Consider the following 23,321-nt stretch of genomic DNA (forward strand, 5'->3'; position numbering starts at 1 on the left):
GCAGTCACACATTCTGAGGAGAAGTCAATCTTTTTGTTGTAGTTGGCCTTATGGTTGGAGTTTCTAAAGCAGCGAGGGTGGTTTTTTTTTTTTTTTTTTTCTGAGCAAAGGAAGGAGCCACTGTGCATGTAGATCTGCATAACTCGCAATTGTCAGTGCTGGAAATGAACCCGTAGATTGTTATTTTTCTAAACAAAGCAGGACAGTGGCAGTATAAACATTGAGTGAAAATATTTGGCCAATGGATATGAAACCAAAAGGAAACAACAACTTTCGTTTCCCTTTGGTACTTTTGTTTTGACATTTGGCAGCATATTTCTAATCTTTTAAGAATTAAAAAAAAATATGGTATGCAAACTTCTGCTTGTTTATGCTTGTTAAATTTAGTATGAAATAGACTAAAAATTCTCCTCCTGTTCCATGTTAGCCTGCTCTGTTTTGTTTTTCTTCTGGAGGGGGTGTGGTCAAGGGATCAGTGGGACAGGAGCAGTCAGAATCCTTCAGGGTGCTGGGATCCCTATAACTGAAGCAGGTGCTGTTAGCCTTTTCCCCCATAGCTATCAGGACTCTTAACCTTGCTGATGCTTGAAGACTGGTCCTCTTTTATAAATGAGGACACATTTTATAGATGAAGTTCCTGGTGGTGACTAGGGGTAGATAGACAGTAATCTTTCTACCCTGGCTGAGTTGTTAAAGCTATAACAATATCCATATACCATGATAGTTTTTTTTTTTTTTTTTTTTTTTTTGTCTTGTTTTTGAAACAGGATCTAACACTCTTGGACTGGCCTGGAGTTTCCTATAGAGCAAACTGGCCTTATACTCATGACAATACTACATAAGCTTCCTGAGTGATGATGGCATTATAGGTGTGCTCAAACACCCAGTTGTTTGTTTTTGATAGGTACTGCTTTACATTCACTATGGGCTTTTTTTTTTTTTTTTTTTTTTTTTAAAGATTTATTTATTTATTACTTATGCAATGTGTGTTAGCATGTACACCTGCACGCCAGAAGAGGGAACCAGATTTCATGTTTAGATGGTTGTGAGCCACCATGTGGTTGCTGGGAATTGAACTCAGGACCTTTGGGAAGAGCAATCAGTGCTCTTATCCTCTGAGCCATCTCTCCAGCACCCACTATGGGCTTTAATGGGCCTTGCTTTGGAGGTTTGGTGAGGTGTGGAGAGTTAGTGAGGCCCTAGGAGGGAGGATGGGAAGGATGTGAGTAAGTATGGCTGGATCCTTTTCCTTGAGGTGTCATTCATTCTTGTAGCAGGTGTGTGCCAGGCACTTGGCTGGGCTTGGTGTGAATCAGTGGAGATTATCCACGAAGAGTCTCAGTTCTGGTTGTTGTAGGAAGAAGCAGTGAGATTACAGACAGTGGCGGAAAGTCTAGGCAAGTTTCTAGGCCTCTCAGTCCTTTGCTTAGGCCCGGAAAAGCAGCAAACAGGTGGTAGATTGCAGGCAGGGAATCCCTGGCATTATTGGGCCTGCTGGAGAGATAATGGCTGCAGTTTTGCTGTGGGATGGATGTGCAGTTGCATGTGTGCAAGGGCACCTGTACTATCTTGGGGATCCTTAGTAGATGGCAGGTCTTTTCATCTGTGTATTGCTGTGTATAAGCATGAAGCGGATTCTTTTGGGCTCTGCATCCTGGTACCTTACTCTCCCTTGGTCCTTTATTGATCCTCCCAGGTGAACATGTTGGCCCCAGGAGTGCCAACTGCCACTTGCTACCTCTGTTTTCAGTCTTGGCATGGTTAGCTGATTCCGATAGGAAAAACTAAGCTGCTTTTTCCTCTGAAGGCTGTTTATTTGCTGTTGGGGGCCTTGGACCTTACCATGTATGGTTATCAGGAGTCTTTGATAACCAATTTGATGGCTGTCCCTGCCTCTTCTCACCCTTTGCTCCGCCTGCTCTTCTCTTTGTGGCATTCAAGTTTAGACCTGTCTTCATCCTTCCCACATGGCCTCTCTCTGTACTCCCTGATGAAGATTTCAGTGGTACCATTCTGAAATTAGTTTTGACTTTGGCAGTATTTCCTACAGTACTTTTCAGTGTTGTGTAGTTCAGTGGTAATTTTAATAATTCCTTATCAGTCAGGTGGTGGTTGCTCACTCCTTTAATTCCAGCACTCAAGGCAGGTCAATCTCTTGAGTTCGAGGCCAGCCTGGTCTACAGAGTCCTAGGCCAGCCAGGGCTGATACATGGAGAAACCCTGTCTTGTAAAACAGCAGCAGCAGCAGCAGCAACAACAAAACTAGTGCTTTCAAAATGCCCACGAACTTTTACAGTTCCCCAGAGGTAAACAGTAAACATGAGGACCTAGTAAGTCTACTCTCTAGTGGATACTCAGAAGGGAGAAAACATAGTCCTACAAAATTTGTGCACAGATGTTCCTAGCAGCATTATTTATAATAGGCCCAAATGTTGATCAGCTTAAATAGATATACAAAGATAAAATGTGGTACATCTATGCAATGGTAAATCATTTAGTTGTAAAATTGAATGGCTCACTGATTCAGCATGGATCAGTCTTTGTTTTTTTGAGTTGAGGTCTTTATGTGTAGTTCTGGTTGTCCTGGAACTTGCAGTGAGACCAGGCTATCCTTGAACTCAGAGATTCTTCTGCCTCTTCTTTTTGAGTACTGGGATTAAAGTTGTTTACCACCATGCCCGGCTATTTGAGTCTTTAAAACAGGATGCTAAGTGAAAAAGGCCAGGCATAAAAGGCTATATATTGTCTGACTCCATTTATGTGCTTGTGAATAAAGAACCAAAGTAAGAAAATTCATAGAGGCAGAAAATAGAATATTAGTTGGTGGGGATCTAGAGGGATGAGGGCAAATGACTAGTAATGGATACAGGGAATTTGAGAGAGATGAAAATGAATGATTTGATAATGTTCTAATTTGATAGTGATGCTTGTACAAAATTGTGAATAAGCTAGAAACAAAACTGAATTATGTGCTTTATGGTGGAAAATTTTCTGCTGTGTGAGTCATACCTCAATGCAAACACCACCTTCCCGTACCATAGTGATGATAAACTTATGTCACATATATTGTTACTCAAAACTGATGGTGTCTCTGTGTGTAGCCCTGGCTGTCCTGGACTTGTTTTGTAGACCAGGCTAGCTTGGAACTCACAGAGCTCCACCTGCTCTTCCTCCCAAGTGCTGGGATCATAGGCATGCGTTACCACGCCTGACAAAACAAAACAGAACCCAAAAAACCCAAAACACCTTCTTGATCATTTTTGGAAGTCAGTGTGGTAGTCTGACCTGAGAAGGCATTCTCTGAGGAAAGGCAGAGCTTTTCCAGTGCTGCCTGCACTGCACAGACCTGGGAATTCCATGTCCTGTCTGGGCAAGAAACAGTTGCTTCCCAGCCACGCAGACCAGAGGGTTTTTCTCACGCGTGCAGTTCAAATTCAAACAGGAAAAGTTAGTTTTGGTGGATTTGTCTAAAGCCAGAAAGAAGAAAGATGAGACCAGAAAGCTGGGCACAGTGGGGAGGCAGAGGCAGGTAGATCTCCTGAGTTGGAGGCCAGTCAGATCTACAGAGTGAGTTCCAGGACAGCCAAGGCTACACACAGAAACCTTGTCTTGCAAACAAAACAAAACAAAACAAAACAAAAGAAACAAAAGATGAGACCAGAAATTTGAAGTCTGGGATCATGCTGGCCCTATGCTGGCAGTGTAGTTTGGGGCCAGTTATTTACCCTTTTTATGCCTTGACTTCCCCTCTATATAAAAATGGAGATGCAATAATTCTCTTAGAGGGTTATGAAGATTAGAGGGCAAATACTTGCAGTGCCTTGGAACAGCACCTGGTGGGTACTAAGTGCTCAGTCAGTACTCACAGCTTCTGCTTGGCCCCCTCTGCTTTCTAGAATTCTTCTAGTTCTGGTACTGTCCCTGGGAGCAGTCAGGGTGAGGAAAGTACTGGGTGTGGAAGAAGAGATCATATCTCTAGGATGTCTCTCTGTCTTCTTGGGGGAGAAGTTTTTGTGTTGTCTACTGCCAGGTGTCCTCAGGACCTGCTAAATATCCCCTATGACATGCATGTGTCTCTGGGCCAAGGGAGGGAAGAGCTCTTTGGATACCTGTCACCTGCCAGCCCCATTTAGCAGCAGCTGGTGTTGCTTTTTCTTAGTCAGAAAAGCAAAAATATCCACTGCCCTCTGGCCACATTCTGTGGTGGGCAGGAGAATTGTCTGGCCGATTCTGTGCATATTGCCATCAGGCCTGCCAAGAACAGGCTAAGAGGGTACTGAGTGAGCCCTGATAGAGACCTCGGCCACGGTGGTGTAGCGGGTATTTGTTTCGTAGCGGGTACAAGCTCAGCAGATGTGCATAGTAGTCTCTAAGCAGTTTATCTTTGGGCATGCAGCAGTTCAAAGGGGCCGAATTGAGGAGTGGAGAGAGGCAGGAAATGGGAGTGTTAGTGTGTGTCAGGCAAACTGAGTCTGCAGGATGTAGACACTCTAGACTTTCTCTTGGTGTCTGTGTTCGTCTTCTGAGATTGAGTGCTTACAGGTACCAGGTGCTGTGCTAGGCATTGAGGTATTGAAGAGATGGATGGGGACTCTGTTGGCTCTGAGTGTAGTGTGGGCCAGCAGTCTGGGAGCAAGGAAATGTTGTGATACATCGTTGTGCATGTGCTAAGGCAGGCAGATCTCTGAGTTTGACGCCAGCCTGTCTGCAAAGTGTGTTCTAGGACACATAGAGAAACCCTGTCTTGAACCCCCAAAAGGGGGGACAGGGAGAAAATGTCAAGTGGAAGAATACCTGCAGAATGCCTTTTGGTTTTTGAGGGACCCCTGTTCTACTAACACCTAAATGACAAGGAGCCAGCCCAGTGGCAGTTGAGAAGGGTGAAGATGGTTGGGGTAGCAGTTGTGGGTAAGGCTCCAGGCAGGAACCTATCTGGCATTGAGGGTGCCAATATATTGTATAGTGATTGAGGAAAGGGCTGGAAAAGGGGGTGTTGTATTAATGTTGGCACCAAAAGAGCTACCTTGAGGCCTGACCATTCCCCAGAGCACCTAGTTTTGGATGCTTGGGTCATTTAAGCTTGGTGAGGAGTTCAATAAATATCTCTGTCTCTTGCTCTAGTGCTGCTGAAGTGGGGCACATAGCCAGCTGCAGGCTCAGGGGATGCCAGCCACCAAATGCCAGCTGTCTGTAAGTAACTCCTTGACACCCACGGGAATCCATCCCTCCTTCCCAGCACTGTGGGCAGAAGCTAAACTGACCCCCAAAAAATGCTAGTTTCAGGGTAGCAGGAAACCAAGCACTCAGCTTCCTCCTTTGTGGTCTGTGTTGGGCAGACACCCACCTTCAGCTCCCTTTAGGGAAAGTGTGAAATCACTGTAGGGCCAGAAGCCTAGAGGCTTGTGGCATGTGGCTGAGAGTTCCACTTCTTACCCACATTGCTTCCGTTCTCTGGCTCCTCAGAAGATGCTGACAGCTAAGCATTAGCACCACCCAGTAGTCACCAGCCAGGTCTAAATTAAGCCCCAAATCATGGGAACTTGAGATTTTCCCAGGCAGTTCTTCATCTCCTTGAGTGTGTTGAGTTGGGCAGTTCTGGAAGTGTGAGTAGCGGTCATTTACAGCCTGCCCCTAGGCGGAGAGGCCAGACCAGGAGTTGTATGGTATGGGCAGTTGTCCCTTCCAGCTGTTGCCACTGTCAGTCATAACATGCTACAAATGAAGAGACTATGGTCACATTCTTGGAGGAATGAGGTAGTCCTGTCCTATCTTGTCCGTCTGTTCCCCTGACCCCCTCAGAGCATTTCTCTACGTAGCCTTGGCTGTCCTGGAACTCACTTTGTATACTAGGCTGCCATTGAGGAGTGAGGTTTTGAGGGCTGATCTATGTACTTGTAAAAGGCAGAAGCCCTCCCTTAGCCCAACAGGGAGCCTATGGGCTGAAAGAACAATCTATTGCCTAGCTGAAGGGTTGGCAGAGAGCTTCTGACCTAATCCCATTGTTTTAGAATCAAGACTATGTAGCTGTTGGGCCAGCATAGCCTTTAGCCTTGCTCTCGTGGTTCTCTGCTTCTTCTCCTGGCTCTCCATCATGCCACCTGGCTTGCCTTTTTGCATGGTTTTAATAATACTGCCCATGTTTTGGTTATTTGCAAAACTACTCTATTGAATCTAGGGAGGTGGGAAGGCGTGATATAAAAGAACTTGGGGTTTCTTGTTGGCTTGTTTATGGGGCCCTTTTGTACAGGTGCCAGGGTGTTTGACCCTCTAACCCAGTGGGAGGATGCTCATTGTGGTCCCACGCTCTGGTCAGCAGCAACAGCTCCAGCCAGGTCTTTAGACTCAGTGCATGATTGTGTCTTACTACCTTTGTAAGCTGCGTCCACTGACTGCTCTTCCCAAGGGCTAAACCATTGCAGCCTGTTAGTGAAGAGAAAAGAAAAATGCCTCATGCATGTTTTTGTTTTGGATTTCTGCTTTTAAAAGAGTTATGTGCATGGAAGTCACAGGCGGCTGTGTGGCACCCGTCAGCTCTCCTGAGCTTGTTGCAACATTTGTTAGATCCTAAGGGATGCTGTCTGGTTTTCTTTGTGGAGGACTTCCTGCCTGCCTGAAGGGTGGTGCTGAACTACATGGGGCTTGGTTCTTCCTGCTCAGTCAGCGCTCAGTCTCCATGCTAGTGTAGGTGGGCAGACACCCTAAGAGTCTCTGAAGAAAAATGTAAAACTTTACTTCAGCTGCCCCACCACCGGCCAGCCCAGTCATGTTTGTCTTCCCTCTGGAGCCTTTGCGCTTATGAACGTAAAGGTTTTCTTAAGTCCATTTTCTTACCGTGGATGTAACATTTGACCTTTTTAGCCAGCCAGAAATTACTGGAATAAAGGTGGCGAGGTTCTTTTAGAAAAGAAGAAATTTCTTTGTGGCTCACTTCTATTTTTTTTTAATGTTGTAAGAGGAATAAAGAACTTTCCCTTTTCACTGGTCCCCTCTATGTGAGCAGCAGTTTATAAGGCTTTAAGTTAAAGCTAGCCTGGCTGAGGCAGAGCCACAATGGCCCTTTCTCTTCAGACTGAAATAATCACTGTTGAAAAGAATGTGGCACTGTCCATATTGTTCTGACTGGGCTGTTGTCCTCTGGAGGGCCTGTTTGGCTCCGTCACATGAACTGTGTGTGGTCTAGTACCTTCCTTGTAGGGACACCATGGTACTTGTCTCTGAAGAAGATAGAGGTCTTTCCTCGAATGGACTGCCTGTACAGGAGATAGTGAGGTAATTAAGGATCACCAGGTTACACCTCTTTTCAGGCTCCTGCCTCTCACGTGGCCATAGACACTATGGCTTCCCTTCAAGAGTGCCTTCTTCTGACCCCCAGCTTCTGCTTTTGGATTTTGAATAGGTTTCTAGGAACTTCTGGTAAATAGGGTATGTAGACCACAGTGACACAGTGCTGGTGAAAATGTAGTCATAATTCACTTCACAGGCTATCAGCTGCTTTTAGAAAGATGAAGTATGTGTAAAGTCACAGGAAGCTGCCTGGCTCCCGTTTTGAGTTTCTTTATGAGGTGAAGATGCCTAGTCTAGTAATTTATCAATTGGGCCTGGTTTGCCAGCGTGAGTTACTGTGGAATAACCTGTGTCTGTTAGGTTTGGGAGGGAGTGTTGACAAACAGGTGTTGCTGTGTTCCTCAGAGTAGGTATTGATCCTTGCTAGTAACCACAGAGCTGGTGTCAAGTAATGGTTGAGGGTCTCCTTACTGTTTTTCTTTATTAATATGTATGGATGTTTTGGCTGAATGTATGTATATGCAGTCAACATGTATTGTGTTCACGGAGGCCAGCAGGGGGTATCTGAATCCTTGGAATTGGAGTGACCGATGGTTTGGGGACCATCTTGTGGGTGCTGGAATCTGAACCCTGGGTCTCTGGAACAGCTAGCTGTCTACACTGCTGAGCCATTTCTCCAGCCCCTGTGTTTGGCAGATTCTTCGCTGGGCTGCTGAGAGCTGTGCAGTTCTAGGATGGAAGGCATTTCCCTGGCCAGCTGCACAAATCTTAAGAGCACATTTTAATGGTATTATATTTGCTTCCAGGTACATCACTCTAACCTTGGAATTTTTATTCAGGTTTTTCTGTTTGTCTCTTTCTAGTCTCCACTGTCACTTGAATTCTGACTACATTTTCAAGTATGTGAGACTCCACTTCCCAGTCTCTCCAGATGTAGTGACATAGTGGTTACTGTGTTTCCTGTCATGTCACTTGCAGAAGAGTGTAGGTGGTCCTCACCCTTCTGTTGGCTTGCTGCTTTCTTGGGTATACTGAGTTCCCTTGATGTCAGCCTGGCATTTTGGGCTGAGAGTCTAGTGTGGTTCAGAGCCAGGCTTTTATTTGAGGTCCTGGGGCCTAGAGAGTTCTATATTCCACACACCCCTTTGCTTTTGCCAGCTTTCTACTTTGTGTATTTTCAGGTGTTGCTTATAACATGCCCTATTGCAGAGTTCAACGTCCTTCCCATGCAGCTGAGCAGGGAAGGGAGCAATCCAGGGAGAGGAAGGTTTGTTCCAGTTAGATTCCAGGTTCTGGGCTACATGAGGATGTGTAGGAAGGAGGGTCTCAGCCTGTTGCAGAAGTCAGCCAACTTTAAGACTCCATATCTCATGTTTTACATCTCTACAGTCATGAGGGATAAAGAGACATCAGGCCATAGGAACTGAGCAACTGTAGCAGGACTGGCTCAAGCTTTTAAGCCCTTGCTTTCTCTTCAGTTGTCCTGGGAATCTTCTAGGTTTTGGTTTCTTCATCTCACAGGTGGGGAATCTCGCTGTCTACTGATGGATTGTGACTTTGAGGCCGGGAATACTGTTTCTAAGTGTACTAGCATTAATTCAAGTGTGTATTTCATGTTGGGCATGGTACTGGATACTGGGTATTCACTGAATGGGACAGATGGTGATCACCATACTTGACAATCAAAGCCCCATGCTGGAGATGTGGACCCTGCTTTAGCTCTTTCTCATCTGGAGAGAGAAAGGAGATGGGTGCACCGGGAGCCTGTGACTAAAGCTCTGGGTCTCTGTCTCCTGTGAGATGAGGGGTTAGGCTTGACCCTGTTCACATTCTGGAAGCTCCTGAGAGCTGGGGTAGGTGGGGAGAGGGAGGAGGTGGTGGTGTAGGTTGTTAGCTTCGATCTAGAAGAGCAGTTGGGACTTAAGTAATCCACGCTCAGGGAGGGTCACAGAGAGAGGGCCTTGAAGGAGAATTTTCCAGGTACTTACGGGCTTATGAGCCAGAGCCTAATTTTAAAGCCTTGGACAGGCACTTTAGGCTTAAGATATTCTTCAGATGTTACTTTCTTGCCCCCACATGTAAAACTTTCAGGACTGGACAAGGGTGCATCTCAGGGTACATGGTGAATATGATAATAGCTCAGAGTTCAGTACCCAGCACCAAAAGGTTAAGATAAACTTATTAAGACATCTTCCCCAGTATCCTTATCTTTCTGCATTTGGTTTTTGGTTGGCAGTGAACACACAGCCCACAAGCTAGCCACACCAGCAAGAGCTTCAGCAGATAGAACATTGTCATGATGCTTGCTTAAGGTTCAAACAAACTTGAATTTAAGGTTTATTCTTTAGCACGTGTCATTTCTGATCTGATCTCAGTTTTGAAAGCAGGATGGACATTTTGGATCCATGGAACTGGGGTATGTTCTCTCACACAGTTTGTGTTGGGTTCTCCCATCCTCACCAGTGCTTTGTATCAAAGCAATGTGTTTGTTTTTTTCTCTCTCTGTCTCTCTAGGGCATGGCTTCCAGCTTCGGGGACCTGAGGCTTTGGAGGAGGAAATGACTGTTGACGGTCTTCTGTTCCATCTGCATTACGACATTCAAACTTCCTAGAGTGCAGGCTTAGGGGACAGGAAAATTTCTCTTGAAGGGCTCCACATTTGTAACAAAGAAGATAAAAATGACAACTTCATCTATCAGACGGCAGATGAAAAACATTGTGAACAATTACTCAGAGGCTGAAATCAAAGTCCGGGAAGCCACCTCCAATGACCCGTGGGGCCCATCCAGCTCTCTGATGACTGAGATTGCTGACCTGACTTACAATGTGGTGGCCTTCTCGGAGATCATGAGCATGGTTTGGAAGCGACTTAACGACCATGGCAAGAACTGGCGACACGTGTACAAGGCACTGACACTGCTGGACTACCTGATCAAGACAGGTTCTGAGCGGGTGGCCCAGCAGTGCCGTGAAAACATCTTCGCCATACAGACTCTGAAGGACTTCCAGTACATTGACCGTGATGGCAAAGACCAGGGCATCAACGTGCGGGAGAAGTCAAAGCAGCTGGTTGCTCTCCTCAAGGACGAGGAGCGGCTGAAGGCCGAGAGGGTTCAGGCTCTCAAAACCAAAGAGCGCATGGCTCAGGTGGCCACTGGTGTGGGCAGCAACCAGATCACCTTCGGTCGTGGTTCCAGCCAACCCAACCTTTCTACCAGTTACTCGGAGCAGGAGTATGGCAAGGCTGGGGGCTCGCCAGCCTCCTACCACGGCTGTGAGTAGTAACCAAAGTACCCTACCTTTACTGGGGTAGGTGATGGGGTTAAGGCAGATTTGATTGTGCCCTCAGTTCTCAGCTTCTGGCAACCCAGGTGACAACTTTCTTGATCTGGACTGAGTTAGTCACACAGGGTCTTTTGGTTCCCTGGCTGCTCTGTGGCTCTTCTGGGGATTTAGGTAAGGCTGTGCCCATGTTCCAAGGCCAGTCTCACCAGATTTTTTTTTTCCCCAAGAATATCTGTCAGCAAAGGGATTGTTCTGCTGCCCAAAACTACAGGGATTCAAATACCTGGTAGCCAAGAGGAATTTAAGTCTGTATTTGATCATCTGTTTCTGAGTCTTGCAGTCAGTGTCTTTCTACTGACTGAGTTGCAGATCTCTGGAGTGGCTTAATGTTACAGTTCATTAACCAGAGAGTCGAGGTTGGATGTCTGTTTCACCTAGAAGGAACAGTGCAGCAGCAGCAGCAAGGCCTCTTTCTCATATGTGCAAAGGACTCTCCAGAATTTGATTTGGTTGCATGGCTGTATCTATGCTGTGCAGGGCTGCTCTATGATTTGATTGTGTGTTGGATTGTTTGGGTCTTTGTCCTGCACTCAGAAGAGGTTTTCGGGGAGAGGGAAGTGGTGTTTGGGCCTTGTAGAAGCTGGTTTCTGATTCACCTGGCTTTCTGCCTACTGCCAGGAAGTGATCCAAGGCACACTGTTCATCCTTTACTTCTTAGGGCGAGGCAGACACAAAGGACCCTGAAAGGTGGCTCTAGTGGCCCTTGGATGCGTAAGTTTTATCTTCTGGTTGGTAGCAGAAAAAGGTTTCTAAATGCATACCTTTTGGAATTAGTACATTAATGTCAGCAAAGCAGAATTTTTTTTTTTTTTCTTTTTGACAGTGGTTCTCCCTGTGTAGTCAGGCTGCTTGCAAACTTGCTAAGTCTTCCTTAGGCAACCTCTAGAGTTTGGGTGACGGGTGTGTACTATCTGCATGACTAGTATGGCAGAACACTTTCCAGTCTTAATGGTTTTGCTACTCATTTCCCACTTTTGTATAAGAGGTTTCAGTTTGACTTTCTTCGTATCACCATTAGAAGTTTGAGAAATGTATTATGTGCAAGATTTACATATCAAAAGTCAGGCTTCCTGCCTCTAGGAATTCTGAGTTATTAGAGTTGGAGCAGGTTAGCATTTTCTTATCATATTTCTGGTTATTATAATTTTATTTTTTGAGTTTGAATTGCTTTTGTTAAGTAATGATAATGACTTTTGTGAGATCACTTGTACCCAAAGGCAACCTTAAGTCTCTTGAAATCTCCCTGGATTAAGTATTACTATGTACCCCAAAATAAATAAAACATACATGCATACACATATACATACACACATACATATGTACATATATACAAAAGATTGGCCTGTAAGAGGAGAATTGTTTCATTTTCCTCAAGGATCCTCCTGTGGAGGATACAGAGGGACCGGAATCACCACAGCTGATGAACAGGGTAGAGCATCAAGGTGTGGGGCCGAGATGGGAGTATGAGGGCCTGGTTGCTTCATCAGGTCCTTCTTACACCATGCCTGAGATCTTTAGCCATAGACCCTGGCTGGATTTTGAGGTTCTGATGCTCTAGCTATGAATGTTCCTATTTCTTAGACTTTGATTTTGCACTGCCACCCAGGGTCAGAAGGTGGCAACAGGGCTCTCCAAGATTTCTAAGCACAGGGAATCTGACTTCAGGGATGAAGCAGGACCCTGGGTGGCCTTGGCCTATGTCCCATACACACTGCTGCGCATCCTCTAATGGCGTGTCTCTTTTTGTGTATGTGTGTGTGTGTCCCTGCCCAACAGCACCAGAGGCCTCTCTGTGCCCCCAGCACCGTGCAGGGGCCATGCTGGGTCAGAGTGAGGAGCTGCAGCCACTGAGCCAGCGCCACCCCTGCCTGCCGCACCTGGGCCTAGCCTCCCGTCCAAATGGTGACTGGGCCCAGCCATGCCTCACTTGTGACCGCGCAGCCCGAGGTGGGACAGCGGTTTGCTTTTCTTTGTAGAAATGCCATGCAGCTTGCTGAGGGTGGGGCTTGTCATGCCAGTACAGCCAACTCTCTCCCTATCTCCTGCTAGATCTCCTGTCTAGCTTCCAGTGCCTGGACTCATTTCTGCCTCTCTTTCTGGGAGCTTGGAGCCCTGTGAACCCCTGCCCACAATCATACACCACCTGCTTAAAGGGGAGCTGCTTAGTGGGTTGGTACGGGTGATGACCCTATCCTCCCTGTATCTCTTGTTCTGCAGACTAGAGGGTGTTCTGCTGCCTGCCAGGCCACCAGTGGTAGTGGACCCAAGTGATTGGCTTTTTGAGGTGGAAATGTATGCTTTCTGAAAGCTGAGCCAGTAGCAGACCTTCCTTCAGTGATGGTCACTGGAAGCCATCCTTCCCAGTGTAGGAGTGGAGCTTTCAGTGGGGTTGTTTTTGCTTTCCGGTGGACTGTTATATCATTGCTGAAATCGCCACTGCCACAATAAACAGAGAGTTAGCTGTACTGTCAATTCTAGGTCACTGTGTTTCAAGAGGCTGAATTCAATGGGTAACTAAAAAATGGGGCTTCTCTTTTGCCTAATTAATAATGCATTTTGGTCAGAGCTACACTGTTACAGGTTAAACTGGAAACAGATTTTCACTGTTGCTCACAAGAAAATGCTCCGTCTAATCTCCCTTTGGTCATAAATAGGTTCCCCACTTGAGAAGAAAGCCCTGTCTTCTACTTTTGCCCAAGGGGCACCAACAGCAAGCCTTTGTGTAATTTCCCTGATAAGGTGGCCAGCCTCTATTCAGCCCTGGAGAAAGTTCCTTCTTGTTCATGCCTCATTAATACTGCAGCTTGTGTGACTTGCATATTTTTGTGATCACTGTATTTAGTTATGGGATATTTTCCTTTGTTCTGTCTTCTAAGAGTTTGTATGGGATTGTGGCTACTTCACTGTTTGCAAAGGTAAGGAGAACCAGCTTTTTTTGCATAGTAACTGATGTCAAGGTCATAGTAACTTGTTCGGAAGGGTTTCTCAGTGGCAGGGAACTTGCATACCCATTTCTTTGCCACCACCTGTTAGGATCTGTTCTCTCAGGTTCTCCTGCTCCCTCTCCTTTTTCTCTTTCCTAGTCTGGGACTCAGGTGAGTTGTTGAGAGGGGTGCACCTAAGTCCCCAGACCCTGCAGACCTAGTATAACAGCAGCCACAAGAGAAGACATCTTGAGGTTTTGACTATTGTCCTGATTGATGGTAGCATGATGGTGTTTGAGGCTAGCTTTCTTTCACAGGCCTTTTTTTTTTTTTTTTTTTTTTTTTAATTTTTATTTTTCTTCTCAATGCTTTGTCTGTAAAAATAACCTTGGGAATCTCTCAAATTCTGTTCTTTATCTCATCTATGACATGTATCCATTGGTAGCTTCTGTTTGGTTTCTTTGCCCTCAACCTCAACATTTCCACCCATTCTTCATTCTTACAAGCTCTAGTCCTGGGCTTAAGTACTGATTTCTTGCAGGATTATTCCTGAGATTTTGACATCCTTGAGAGGGTCTGGTAGAGTCTGGATGGAGGAAAATGAGTTGGACAGGGCTTTCCTAATTCCTGATAGGAATTAATTCCTTCCTTTCCTTTCCTTTTCCTTTTCCTTCCTCTTCCCTTTCCCTTTCCCTTTCTTTCTTTCTTTCTTTCTTTCTTTCTTTCTTTCTTTCTTTCTTTCTTTCTTTCTTTCTCTCTCTCTCTCTCTCTCTATCTCTCTCTCTCTTTCTCTCTTTCTCTTTCTCTTTCTTTTTCTTTCTCCCTCTCTCTTTCTTATTATGTATTCAGTGTTCTGTCTTCATGTACACCTGCACGCCAGAAGAGGGCACTAGATCTCATTATAGATGGTTGCGAGCAACCATGTGGTTGCTAGGAATTGAGCTTAGGACCTTTGGGAGAGCAGCCAGTGCTCTTAATCTCTGAGCCATCTCTCCAGCCCTCTGATAGGAATTTCTAAATATTGTCACTGTGCTAAACCTTTCACAGATCACATACTTGGCTCAGTGGACTAGCATCTGCATGAAAAAAAAAAGGCCTATAGCTTTTACACAGGGAAGAAGGGATCAGGGTAGATGGATCCTTAAACCTCAGAGGCACTTGAGAAGGGCTGGGAGAATTCCTCTGGCTTGAGCAGGAGGCCTCACTGGCCGGGAGATGGTAGGACTGGTAGCTTGATAGGTGGAAAGCAACCAGTCCTTGGGTTTGTTTTAGAGAAGATCCAAGAAGGCTTATTGGAGGCCTGGATCACTCACTGAGGTGGAGAGGAGATGAGGCCAGCTTTGGCAGCTTTGGCAGACTTGCCTCAGAGCTCTGTCCAGGAGGCAGGGGTGAGGGCTTATAGATACAGCAGTTTGGGGACTGCTTGTTGAAGTGTAATGCAAGTGTGAGTAGAGTTCTAAATGGAGAGGCAGTCGGTTGTTCTGTCCCAGCGCTTTCAACTGTGCACTGTTAGCCTCCCCTGATGCTCATATCTCATAAAGGCTAGACCTCAAAAAAGCTGAGTTTCTGTCTGTTACTGTTGGCCACCTGTCCCGGTTTGCAGTCCATGCTTGAAATTGCTCTGTCAATTCAAGCTCTGTAGTCCCGAGGAGTCTCTCAGGCTTGGAAGGTTGGAGTTTGTTTTCAGATCATAGAGATGACAGCCAGCTTGGATTGGAGTGCAGATGTGAGCAGCCCACCTGTTGGCTTACTTGAGGCACTAGCCGCTATGCACTGTGGGACTAGCAAAGCTGCAGCTGTGAAGAGATTGAGCAAGTAGTTGGGAAGGGGTTGAGGATCTGCATCAAAGGTGGGATGCAAAGCCACGGCCTGGGGAAGAAGATTGTTGTAGTCTGATTTGATGGTGTGCCAGCTCAAGTACAGCCAGTGTTCCTCCCTCCTCCCTCCTACTGTCTCTCCTGCCTGCTCTGGTGCCCAGCCCACTGATGTCATGGGTTATTCTGCTGAATCTGCCTCTGAAGTCAGAGCTGCTGCTGTATCCTGATAAATGCCAGGAAGCAGTTCCTTGGTGTTTGGTGCCGTGGGGGAGAGTGTAAGTGTCAGAGTTCCTGTTCTTGGAAACGAAGGAAGACAGGGAAGAGAGGAAGGCAGAGGCACTCGCTGCTTCTGGTTTGCCTTAGTGCCTCAGAGTACTTTGAAGTCTAGGAACCAAAATGTGGATGGTTGTACTAACTAGGTGGGTGCTGTCCCTCAGCTCATCTTCTCAGAATGACCTGATAGCCTCTCCTGTCTAACTGTGCTGTGATTCTCGGGAAGGCCTAAGGAAGGCCAGGGATCCTTGGTCTTCAGCCATGTGCAGAGACTGCTACTGCCTCCTACACCCTGGCAGGCTTACCAGGCGATTACTGGAGATTATGACCATTTCATGTCCTTGCTGGGCCAGCTTCACAGAGGATTTGAGTTGGCTTACAAAACACATGCAGTGCCACAGGATTAACTAGATACTAGAAGAAAGTGGGACAAAAGGAAAATAAGAGTGAGAGATACACAGTTGCTAGAGAGGGATCCAAATTTGGCTTTGAAAGTCTTAGCTACTGACACCAAATTGGGAGTTTCTCTTTGGTTTCTGAACAGGGGTTTAGGATCAAGGTAAGGTACAAGAAAGGTGCTTACTGAGGTGTGCAGGTAGAAGGGCATGGCTAGGGAGCAGCTGCCCAGACACTGGGAGCGACATCCTGTAGCTGCCCATGGCTGTCACCAGGCAGCCTTGCCAACCCTTGAGTCTTGCAGATTGTCTCTTCACTTTCTGGTAGCCCAGCAGAAGTGCAAACTGATTTCAGGTCCTTCTGAGGTCAGTATGGTCATTGGGTTTTGCCCACAGCAAAATCTCTTGCGAGTGTGTGTGCATGCACGTGAGTGGAGTCACTGTGGCTAAGGAGACAGGTCAAATCCACTCAGTCAGATCACGAATGTAAGTAGACCTTAGTTGTTTTTCGGTTTTAATTAGGATTATAAGGGGCAGGAAGATCAAGGGTTCAAGGCCATCCTTGGCCACATAGTGAATTAGAAGTCAGCCTGAGCTGCATGAGACCCTGTCTCAAAAAATAAACCCAAACTCAACCAAAGTTGAGTTAGGAAACAGTGTGATTCACGTGGCTTTTGTTTTTGTCTTGTGTCACCAGCTTTTAAACTGGTTGTGTAGAAACTTTTATTATAAAATATTCCTTTTTTTCTTCCTTTTTGTTTCAGTAATACACATATTATCCACTTTTCAAAGTTCATCAAAGAACTTCCAAAATAACTTAATTTTTTTTTCAGGGATTATTTATAAACAGACTAGGCCACTGTGGTATCTTAAATCCCAGTGCTTCTTGTAGGCCTCAATTAAAAGTCCACAGTGTTCTTCTTTTCTTTTTTTCCACCTGATTCAGGGTTTCTCTGTGTAGCCTTGGCTTCCCTGTACTTACTTTGAAGACCAGGCTGGCCTCAACTCCCAGAGATTTGCCTGCCTCTGCCACCCTGAGTGCTGGGATTATGAGTGTATGCCGTCACATTCAGTGTTCTTTTTTTTTTTTTTTTTTTAATAATGCAGGTATCGTGTAGAAGAGTCTTAGCAGCTTTTTGTCCTGGTCGGCTTTGGTCCCTAGAACCTGGTCTGTGTAGTAGAAAGCAGTGATAGGCGCACATGTGGGGCTAAGCTCCCAAATATTAGCCAACCTGAGCTGCTCACACCCACTTCTGAAGTCTGTTTATTATTTTATAATCACACACAGACATATGCTTTCTCTCCATCTGGATTGAAGTTCCTCTCTTATTCCCTTCTAGCAGGTCCCCTCTTCTTCCCAACTCTACGCACTACTTCTTTGGGAGGCTAAATGAATTTAGCCGCAGCTGTCTGTAGAGCACGCCTTTTTAAAAAAATATTTTTTATACCATGTGTTTGTGTGTGCTTTAAATATTTTATGCATATATGTGTATACCTAAGTGTATGGATGTGAACCACATTTGTGCCTGATTGTCAGCAGAGGTCATGAGAGGCATCAGGTCCCCAAAAGCTGGAGTTACAGACTGTTGTGAGTCATCATGTGGGTGCTGAGAATCAAACCTGGGTCCTGGAAGAGCAGTCTGTGTTTTTAATTCCTGTGATATTAGTTTATCCCCCACCCCCTACCCTTTTATAGCACAGTCTCATGTAGCTTGGGCTGGCCTCTAACTCAGTTTATGGCCAAGGATGACCTTGCTCTCTGATCCTTCTGCCTCTGCTTCTCAAGTGCTGGGATTACAGGCATGTGCCACACATGCCCAGTTTATGTGGTGCTAGGGCTTCCTTCATGCTAGGTAGCACTCTACCAAACTGAGTCCCTGTCCAGGAACTTCTAAATGACTCCAAATGCCCCAAAGCCCGAGCCTCATTGACCACACCTCAAATCAAAAACCCTTCATCAGGAGTAGGCAGAACACAATCCAAATGGGGAGCCCTGGTCTGCCCAAGTTAGGAAGAATTCCATGGCTTCTTGTAGGACCAACTTTTGGTGTTCAGGAGCCAGAAAAAGACCTTTGAATATCCTGCTCTTTCACTCTCCCCCTTATTCTCTTGAGACAGGTGTCTTACTGAACCTGGATCTATCCTGGCCCCAGTGATCCTATCTCCCCTTTCCCTCCCCACCTCAGTGTTGGGTTCACCTGAGGACACAGTTACACCCATCTTTTTTTACATGGGTGCTAAGGATTTGAACTCAGGTCAGTAAGCACTCTTATCCACTGAGTCCATGTCATCATCTTCAGGGACAGATTTTGAGGGCAATGTTTGCTTTTTCTTGGGTCTTTGTAAGTTATGAACCTTCAGATGCTCCAAGTAGGGCCAGGTTAGTTAGTCAGAAGGATCCATTCAGGCCTGGCTCACAGGAATATCAGAACAGGAACATCTGTGTTCCCTGTCATGCGCCTGGGCACAAAAGTCTCTTTGTGGGGTTGAGATGCCATCACTGAGGCCAGAGTGTGTCTGCTGGAATCGTCTAAGTAAGCCAAAGCCTGCTGTGCGTGCTCAGCTGATTGTGCTAATGGTGGATTCTGCCACCTGTGGGACTCAGAGCTGTGCATCCGTCTATAAAACCACATCATGTAAGGGAGTATCCTTTAATACCCTTTGTCTTGAAGTTTTACACGACTGTTCTAAGGCATATCTCTCTGTGGGGCTTGCTTTGCACCATTCTTACTGCTTTGGTGGTTTTAACAGGAGCATGTTCCACATTCATTTTAAGTCTGTCCGGCCTCACAGGTATCCAGCAGCCTTGAAAACCTGAGAAGCCTCTTCACTGTAGCAAAGAGGAGCCCCAACCATTTCTTCTGATCCGATGGTCTCCTGTGACTTGATAGCCAGTGAGCAATTTTCCCTGCAGGATAAAACTCATTTTCTGAGTACTCCATGCTTATGTGACCTTTGTGTTTATTCCTTCATGATTCCCATTGGGTTGTAAACAGGATGTCAGTGCTGTATCTGATCTCAGCAGGGGAACGGTGAACCATTTATTCTCCACTCTTTATGGTAGGCTGTGGTTTTCGGGATTTGTACAAAGAAGCCACACTCAGTGGGCTGGAATCCCCCAGGTCTGTCTCGTAGACCTATGTATATCTTATTGCCTTTGTTACCTCCATCCTGGTTGATGACTTCTTTCCTTGAGCATGGGAAAGTAGAGACCCGAGTGTTCTGATTGGCATCAGAGAGATTGGGAACAAAATCAACCAAAAGGTGTATTTTTTTTTAAGTGTACTGTTAAATCTAATCAGGAAAATGGGTTTGAGGTTGAGGCGGTTTTATTACCATCCATTTGTATTTCTGAAGAGGTCCTTTGAAAAGTAGAATTGGGGTAATGCTTTAGGATGGGATTAGGCCTGGTTTTATTTAGGAAGGACTTTACACTGCAGCTTTTGCTTTGCCTGCTCAGGACAGGAGATGGGAGACAATTGGTTTCTTACACCACCACAAATAAGTCTAAGTTAAATGTAATCTGCGGTAGCCTGGGCTGGCTATCTAGAAACCATCTTTATCAGGAGTTAGTCCTGACCTGCCAAGGAGGCAGCTCCTAGGAACCAAGAAATGTGGCAAGTGTTGTGGTAAGCAGTCTCAGTAGTTACCTTTGCGAGGATGAAGGTATTAAGACAGATTAGAACATTTAAAGCAATTAGCCCAAACTATGAAATTGACTTGTCCTTCTTGTCCACCCACCCACCCATGCACGAATAATGTTTATTGGCTTGGCTGAGGGCAGGCTACTCTGTGGGTCCCAGTACAGGAGGCTAAGCTCTGCAGTTGGTGAGCAGAAGGAAGAGGGTGTGCTGAGCTACACAGAAGCCAGAGGAGACCTGAGCCAGGAGCCATCAGTGGCTCCCTCAGCAGGTGGGCTTTCAGCTGCAGATTTTATTGAAGCTGAGAGTGTGCAGAGGTGGGTACACTCAGCAGTGCCATTTCACACTCATGACTATCCAGCTGACCTTGTTGCATTTCAGCTCCTGGCCTGAAAGTCCCTGGGTTAGTGTGAATGTAGATTCCTGGTTTGGGGTTTGGTACCCCAGCTAGGACTCTGCATTTCACACCTTCAATAAAAAATAGTATTTATAGAGTCTCTTGTCAGTGTTAACGACCTATGTACTTAAACAAAATATACCTGTGTGCAGTGTTAAACAAGTACTCAGGGTCTATACAGAGCTACACAGGTTTCATTTTTCTAAGCATGCTTCCCTGGGCTCTTTCACTTGACTGAAGGCCCTTCAAGAACCCTTCTGTTAGGTCTCTGTTTGATGTGATCCATTTCTCTGGAAAAGAGACCTGCTGTGAAGACTAAGACTTGATCTTCCTGAGGCCTGACCTCCAGCCAAGGTTTCATGTGCTTTCTGTAGGTGCGCAGCTATGTTTGACTATCACTTGATTTTAATTCTGAAATATCTGTAGCTTTATTTTGTCTTATCTTGCTGGGACATGTGGGTCTGAGATGAAAACGGAGTGTTGTCTTATGCTAGGAGTGAGACGGTCAGCCCTGTCTTTGCATGTGGTGACTTGTCCCCTTCTCCTCCATTTTACTCCACAGCTACTTCTCCACGAGTGTCCTCTGAGCTGGAGCAGGCCCGGCCACAGACAAGCGGAGAAGAGGAGCTGCAGCTGCAGCTGGCACTTGCCATGAGCAGAGAGGTGGCAGAACAGGTCAGTGCTTGTGTGGTCGAGCCCATGGGGTCTTTTACCCCTGGTGTTCCTGGGGGAGGGAACATCCCAGAGAGGATGACACACACAGCCCTGTCTTTAAGACACTTACTTGATGAGTTCATGTCTTGTGGCTAGCCCAGGTAGAGAGAGCTATATTTTGGAAAGGTTTTCAGGGAGGTCAGTGTCCATAGAAGCAGCTAACCCTGAATGAAGTTTCTGTGCAGACTTAACATCCGGGGACTCCCGAGGGAGCTACGTGCCTGCAGCTTCCTTGAGGTTCCAGTATATAGGGCAATGAGCAGGACAGGTTCTGGGTTGAGGGTGGTGGGTAGGTGGGGTGGGCCTGGTCCTTGCCAAGGCAGTCTATCCTGTGACAGTTGTGTGGGAGAAGGCTAGAAGGGAAGCTCCAGGAAAGAGGGTGCATGTGGGCATGGTAGAAGCAGCATAGATTTTTTTTTTTTCTCTCCAAGTGTATGGTAAGATGGAACCCAGACCCCTCTGTAAGGAAGTGCTCTAATAGTGAGCCTGTGTGTGCTTTTGTTCCCCTCTATACAATGTTTTTTAATAAGCATGCATTACTTTAAAGTGGAGGAGCAAAAGGGGCCATTCAAACACCTTTAGACAGTGTCCCTTTGCTTTCAGTCATCAGAAAGCGTGCAGACAGCCAGAGGCAGCAAGGTACACCCCTCGTTTGGAGAGAAGAATGTTGGGTGTTAAATGTGAACACAGAGAGGTTTGGCCGGCATAGTTGGTATGTCTGTAACAGCAATAAGGGGCAGTTTTGAACATGGCCTCTGCCCCCTGTAGAGAACCTGCAGCCATTAAATCTGCCCATGTGGAAGCTCCACGGGATCAAGGTGCCCAGGAGGTTTCTGGGATGGGTGGATAGCCTCAGCCTTTTTAGCCAAAACCCAAGAATGTTTTTAATCACATAGACATTAAGCCAGGTCTGTCTTTTGCAAGTGACTTACCCTTAAATAAGATGAATTGTGTCTACTAGAAATCACAAAACTACCATTCTTTGGGGAGTATCCACTGTGGGGATTGGAATGAAGTGTGATTTTCAGCTTTTCTAAGTCTTTCTGGTTGTCAGATTGTGCTCTGTAAGGAGACACTGTTTTTACTCTATGTGGATGAATGGTTTGCCTGAGTATATGTATAGGTACCATCTGTGTGCCTGTTGCATCCCCTGGAACTGGAGTTATAGGTGGTTGTGAGCCACCATGTGGGTGCTGTATACTGGGTCTTCAAGTGCTCTTAAATGCTGAGCCAGCTCTCCAACCCTGGGACAATACTTGAGATAAAGTATTTTGTTTCCCAATTTTGGTAGTGCCTGAGTATTGTTGGTATGACCTCAGACAGCCTCTAAAGGGGGAACCTCTGACGGGGGAACCTCTGTGAGCCCCCTGGGAGTGGAAAGCCATTGTGTCCAGCTGAACTATATTCTCCCTTGAAATGCCACATACAGGACCTTTCCTGTCCTGTATTGGCCAGTGTGGCCTCAGGCCCTGCTGTGTGGCTGTCAGCATTACCCTCAGCCTCAAGTCCCATTGTCCCACTCCAGGAAGAACGCCTCAGGCGGGGTGATGACCTGAGATTGCAGATGGCCTTGGAAGAAAGCCGGAGAGACACAGTGAAGGTTCCAAAGAAGAAAGAGGTGAAAGCATGCTGCAAGGTAAATGTGCGAATCTCTTGTAGGTGGTTGTTTCAGGCACCCTGCTATCTACAGTGAGGAGGGACATGTGGTAGGATGTCCACTGAACCCACGCTGTGGTGAACACCAGTGAGAATACAATAAAAAAACAGGTAGCAAGCTGGGCATGGTGGCACTCTCCTTTAATCCTAGCATGCAGGGGGCCTGAGGCAGGTGGATTTCTGTGAGTTCAAGGCCAGCCTGGTCTACAAAGCAAGACAGCCAAGGCTACAAAGGGAAACTGTCTTAAAAAACAAAACAAACCAACCAAACAAAACCAAAAACAAAAAACAAAAAAGAAAGCAAGAAAAGAACACGTAGCACACTGTAAAAGGAGGGTAGCAGCAGAAGTGACTGCCTCACAGTGACCCTTGGGGGCTTTTTTTTTTTTTTTTGTCCAGAGAAGCCATTGGTTATATTGGTCTTCGTCTCCCTTTACCCCATCCTCTATCACTCCCAACCCCCACACTTTGATAGGCTGTGACATAGAAGTGACCAGAATGTGGTTCTACTTCTGAACAAACTTATCACGTCAGGGATGCTAGTGGCATCACCTACTGTGATGTCACAGGGCCCTGATGACAGATGCTGCAATCATGGGAACAGGAAGGGTAGGAAGCCAGAAAGACAGACAGACAGACGGGTACACACACCCACACACACAGTGAGAGCCACGTGGTCCTCTTGCCCTCCCTCAGGCTGGACAGGGGGTAGTGGTAGCCAGGAAACAAAGGCAGGTGAAGAGGGATGATAATGGGTGGTCACAGTCCGAGCTAATGCCAGCATTATCCTGAGAGAGTTTGGAGCCCTGAGAACTCTTAAAACTTGTGGACATGTAACAAACCTTAAGTACCTTGGTATATTGGATCTCTGGCTG

The 23,321-nt window shown here is 46.2% G+C and overlaps 1 protein-coding gene across 11 annotated transcripts in view; it reads left to right on the forward strand.

Annotated features, from left to right (window-relative positions):
• The window catches only part of Epn2 (epsin 2), a 56,547-nt gene that overhangs the window by 18,928 nt on the left and 14,298 nt on the right, over positions 1 to 23,321 (forward strand). For 3 of the 11 annotated variants that reach the window (XM_021639162.2, XM_060363575.1, XM_060363577.1), the window contains exons 2-7: positions 5,122 to 5,190; positions 9,799 to 10,558; positions 12,406 to 12,576; positions 20,639 to 20,751; positions 21,394 to 21,429; positions 22,316 to 22,426. In XM_021639162.2, the coding sequence (XP_021494837.1) occupies positions 9,964 to 10,558; positions 12,406 to 12,576; positions 20,639 to 20,751; positions 21,394 to 21,429; positions 22,316 to 22,426 (1,026 nt within the window). In that variant the 5' untranslated portion in view covers positions 5,122 to 5,190; positions 9,799 to 9,963. The remainder of the gene's footprint in view (positions 1 to 5,121; positions 5,191 to 9,798; positions 10,559 to 12,405; positions 12,577 to 20,638; positions 20,752 to 21,393; positions 21,430 to 22,315; positions 22,427 to 23,321) is intronic. The other 8 variants (XM_060363576.1, XM_060363578.1, XM_021639164.2 and 5 more) reach the window with 4 other exon arrangements.

The sequence above is a fragment of the Meriones unguiculatus genome, chromosome 11 (genome assembly GCF_030254825.1).
Source record: "Meriones unguiculatus strain TT.TT164.6M chromosome 11, Bangor_MerUng_6.1, whole genome shotgun sequence".
NCBI lineage: Eukaryota > Metazoa > Chordata > Mammalia > Rodentia > Muridae > Meriones > Meriones unguiculatus.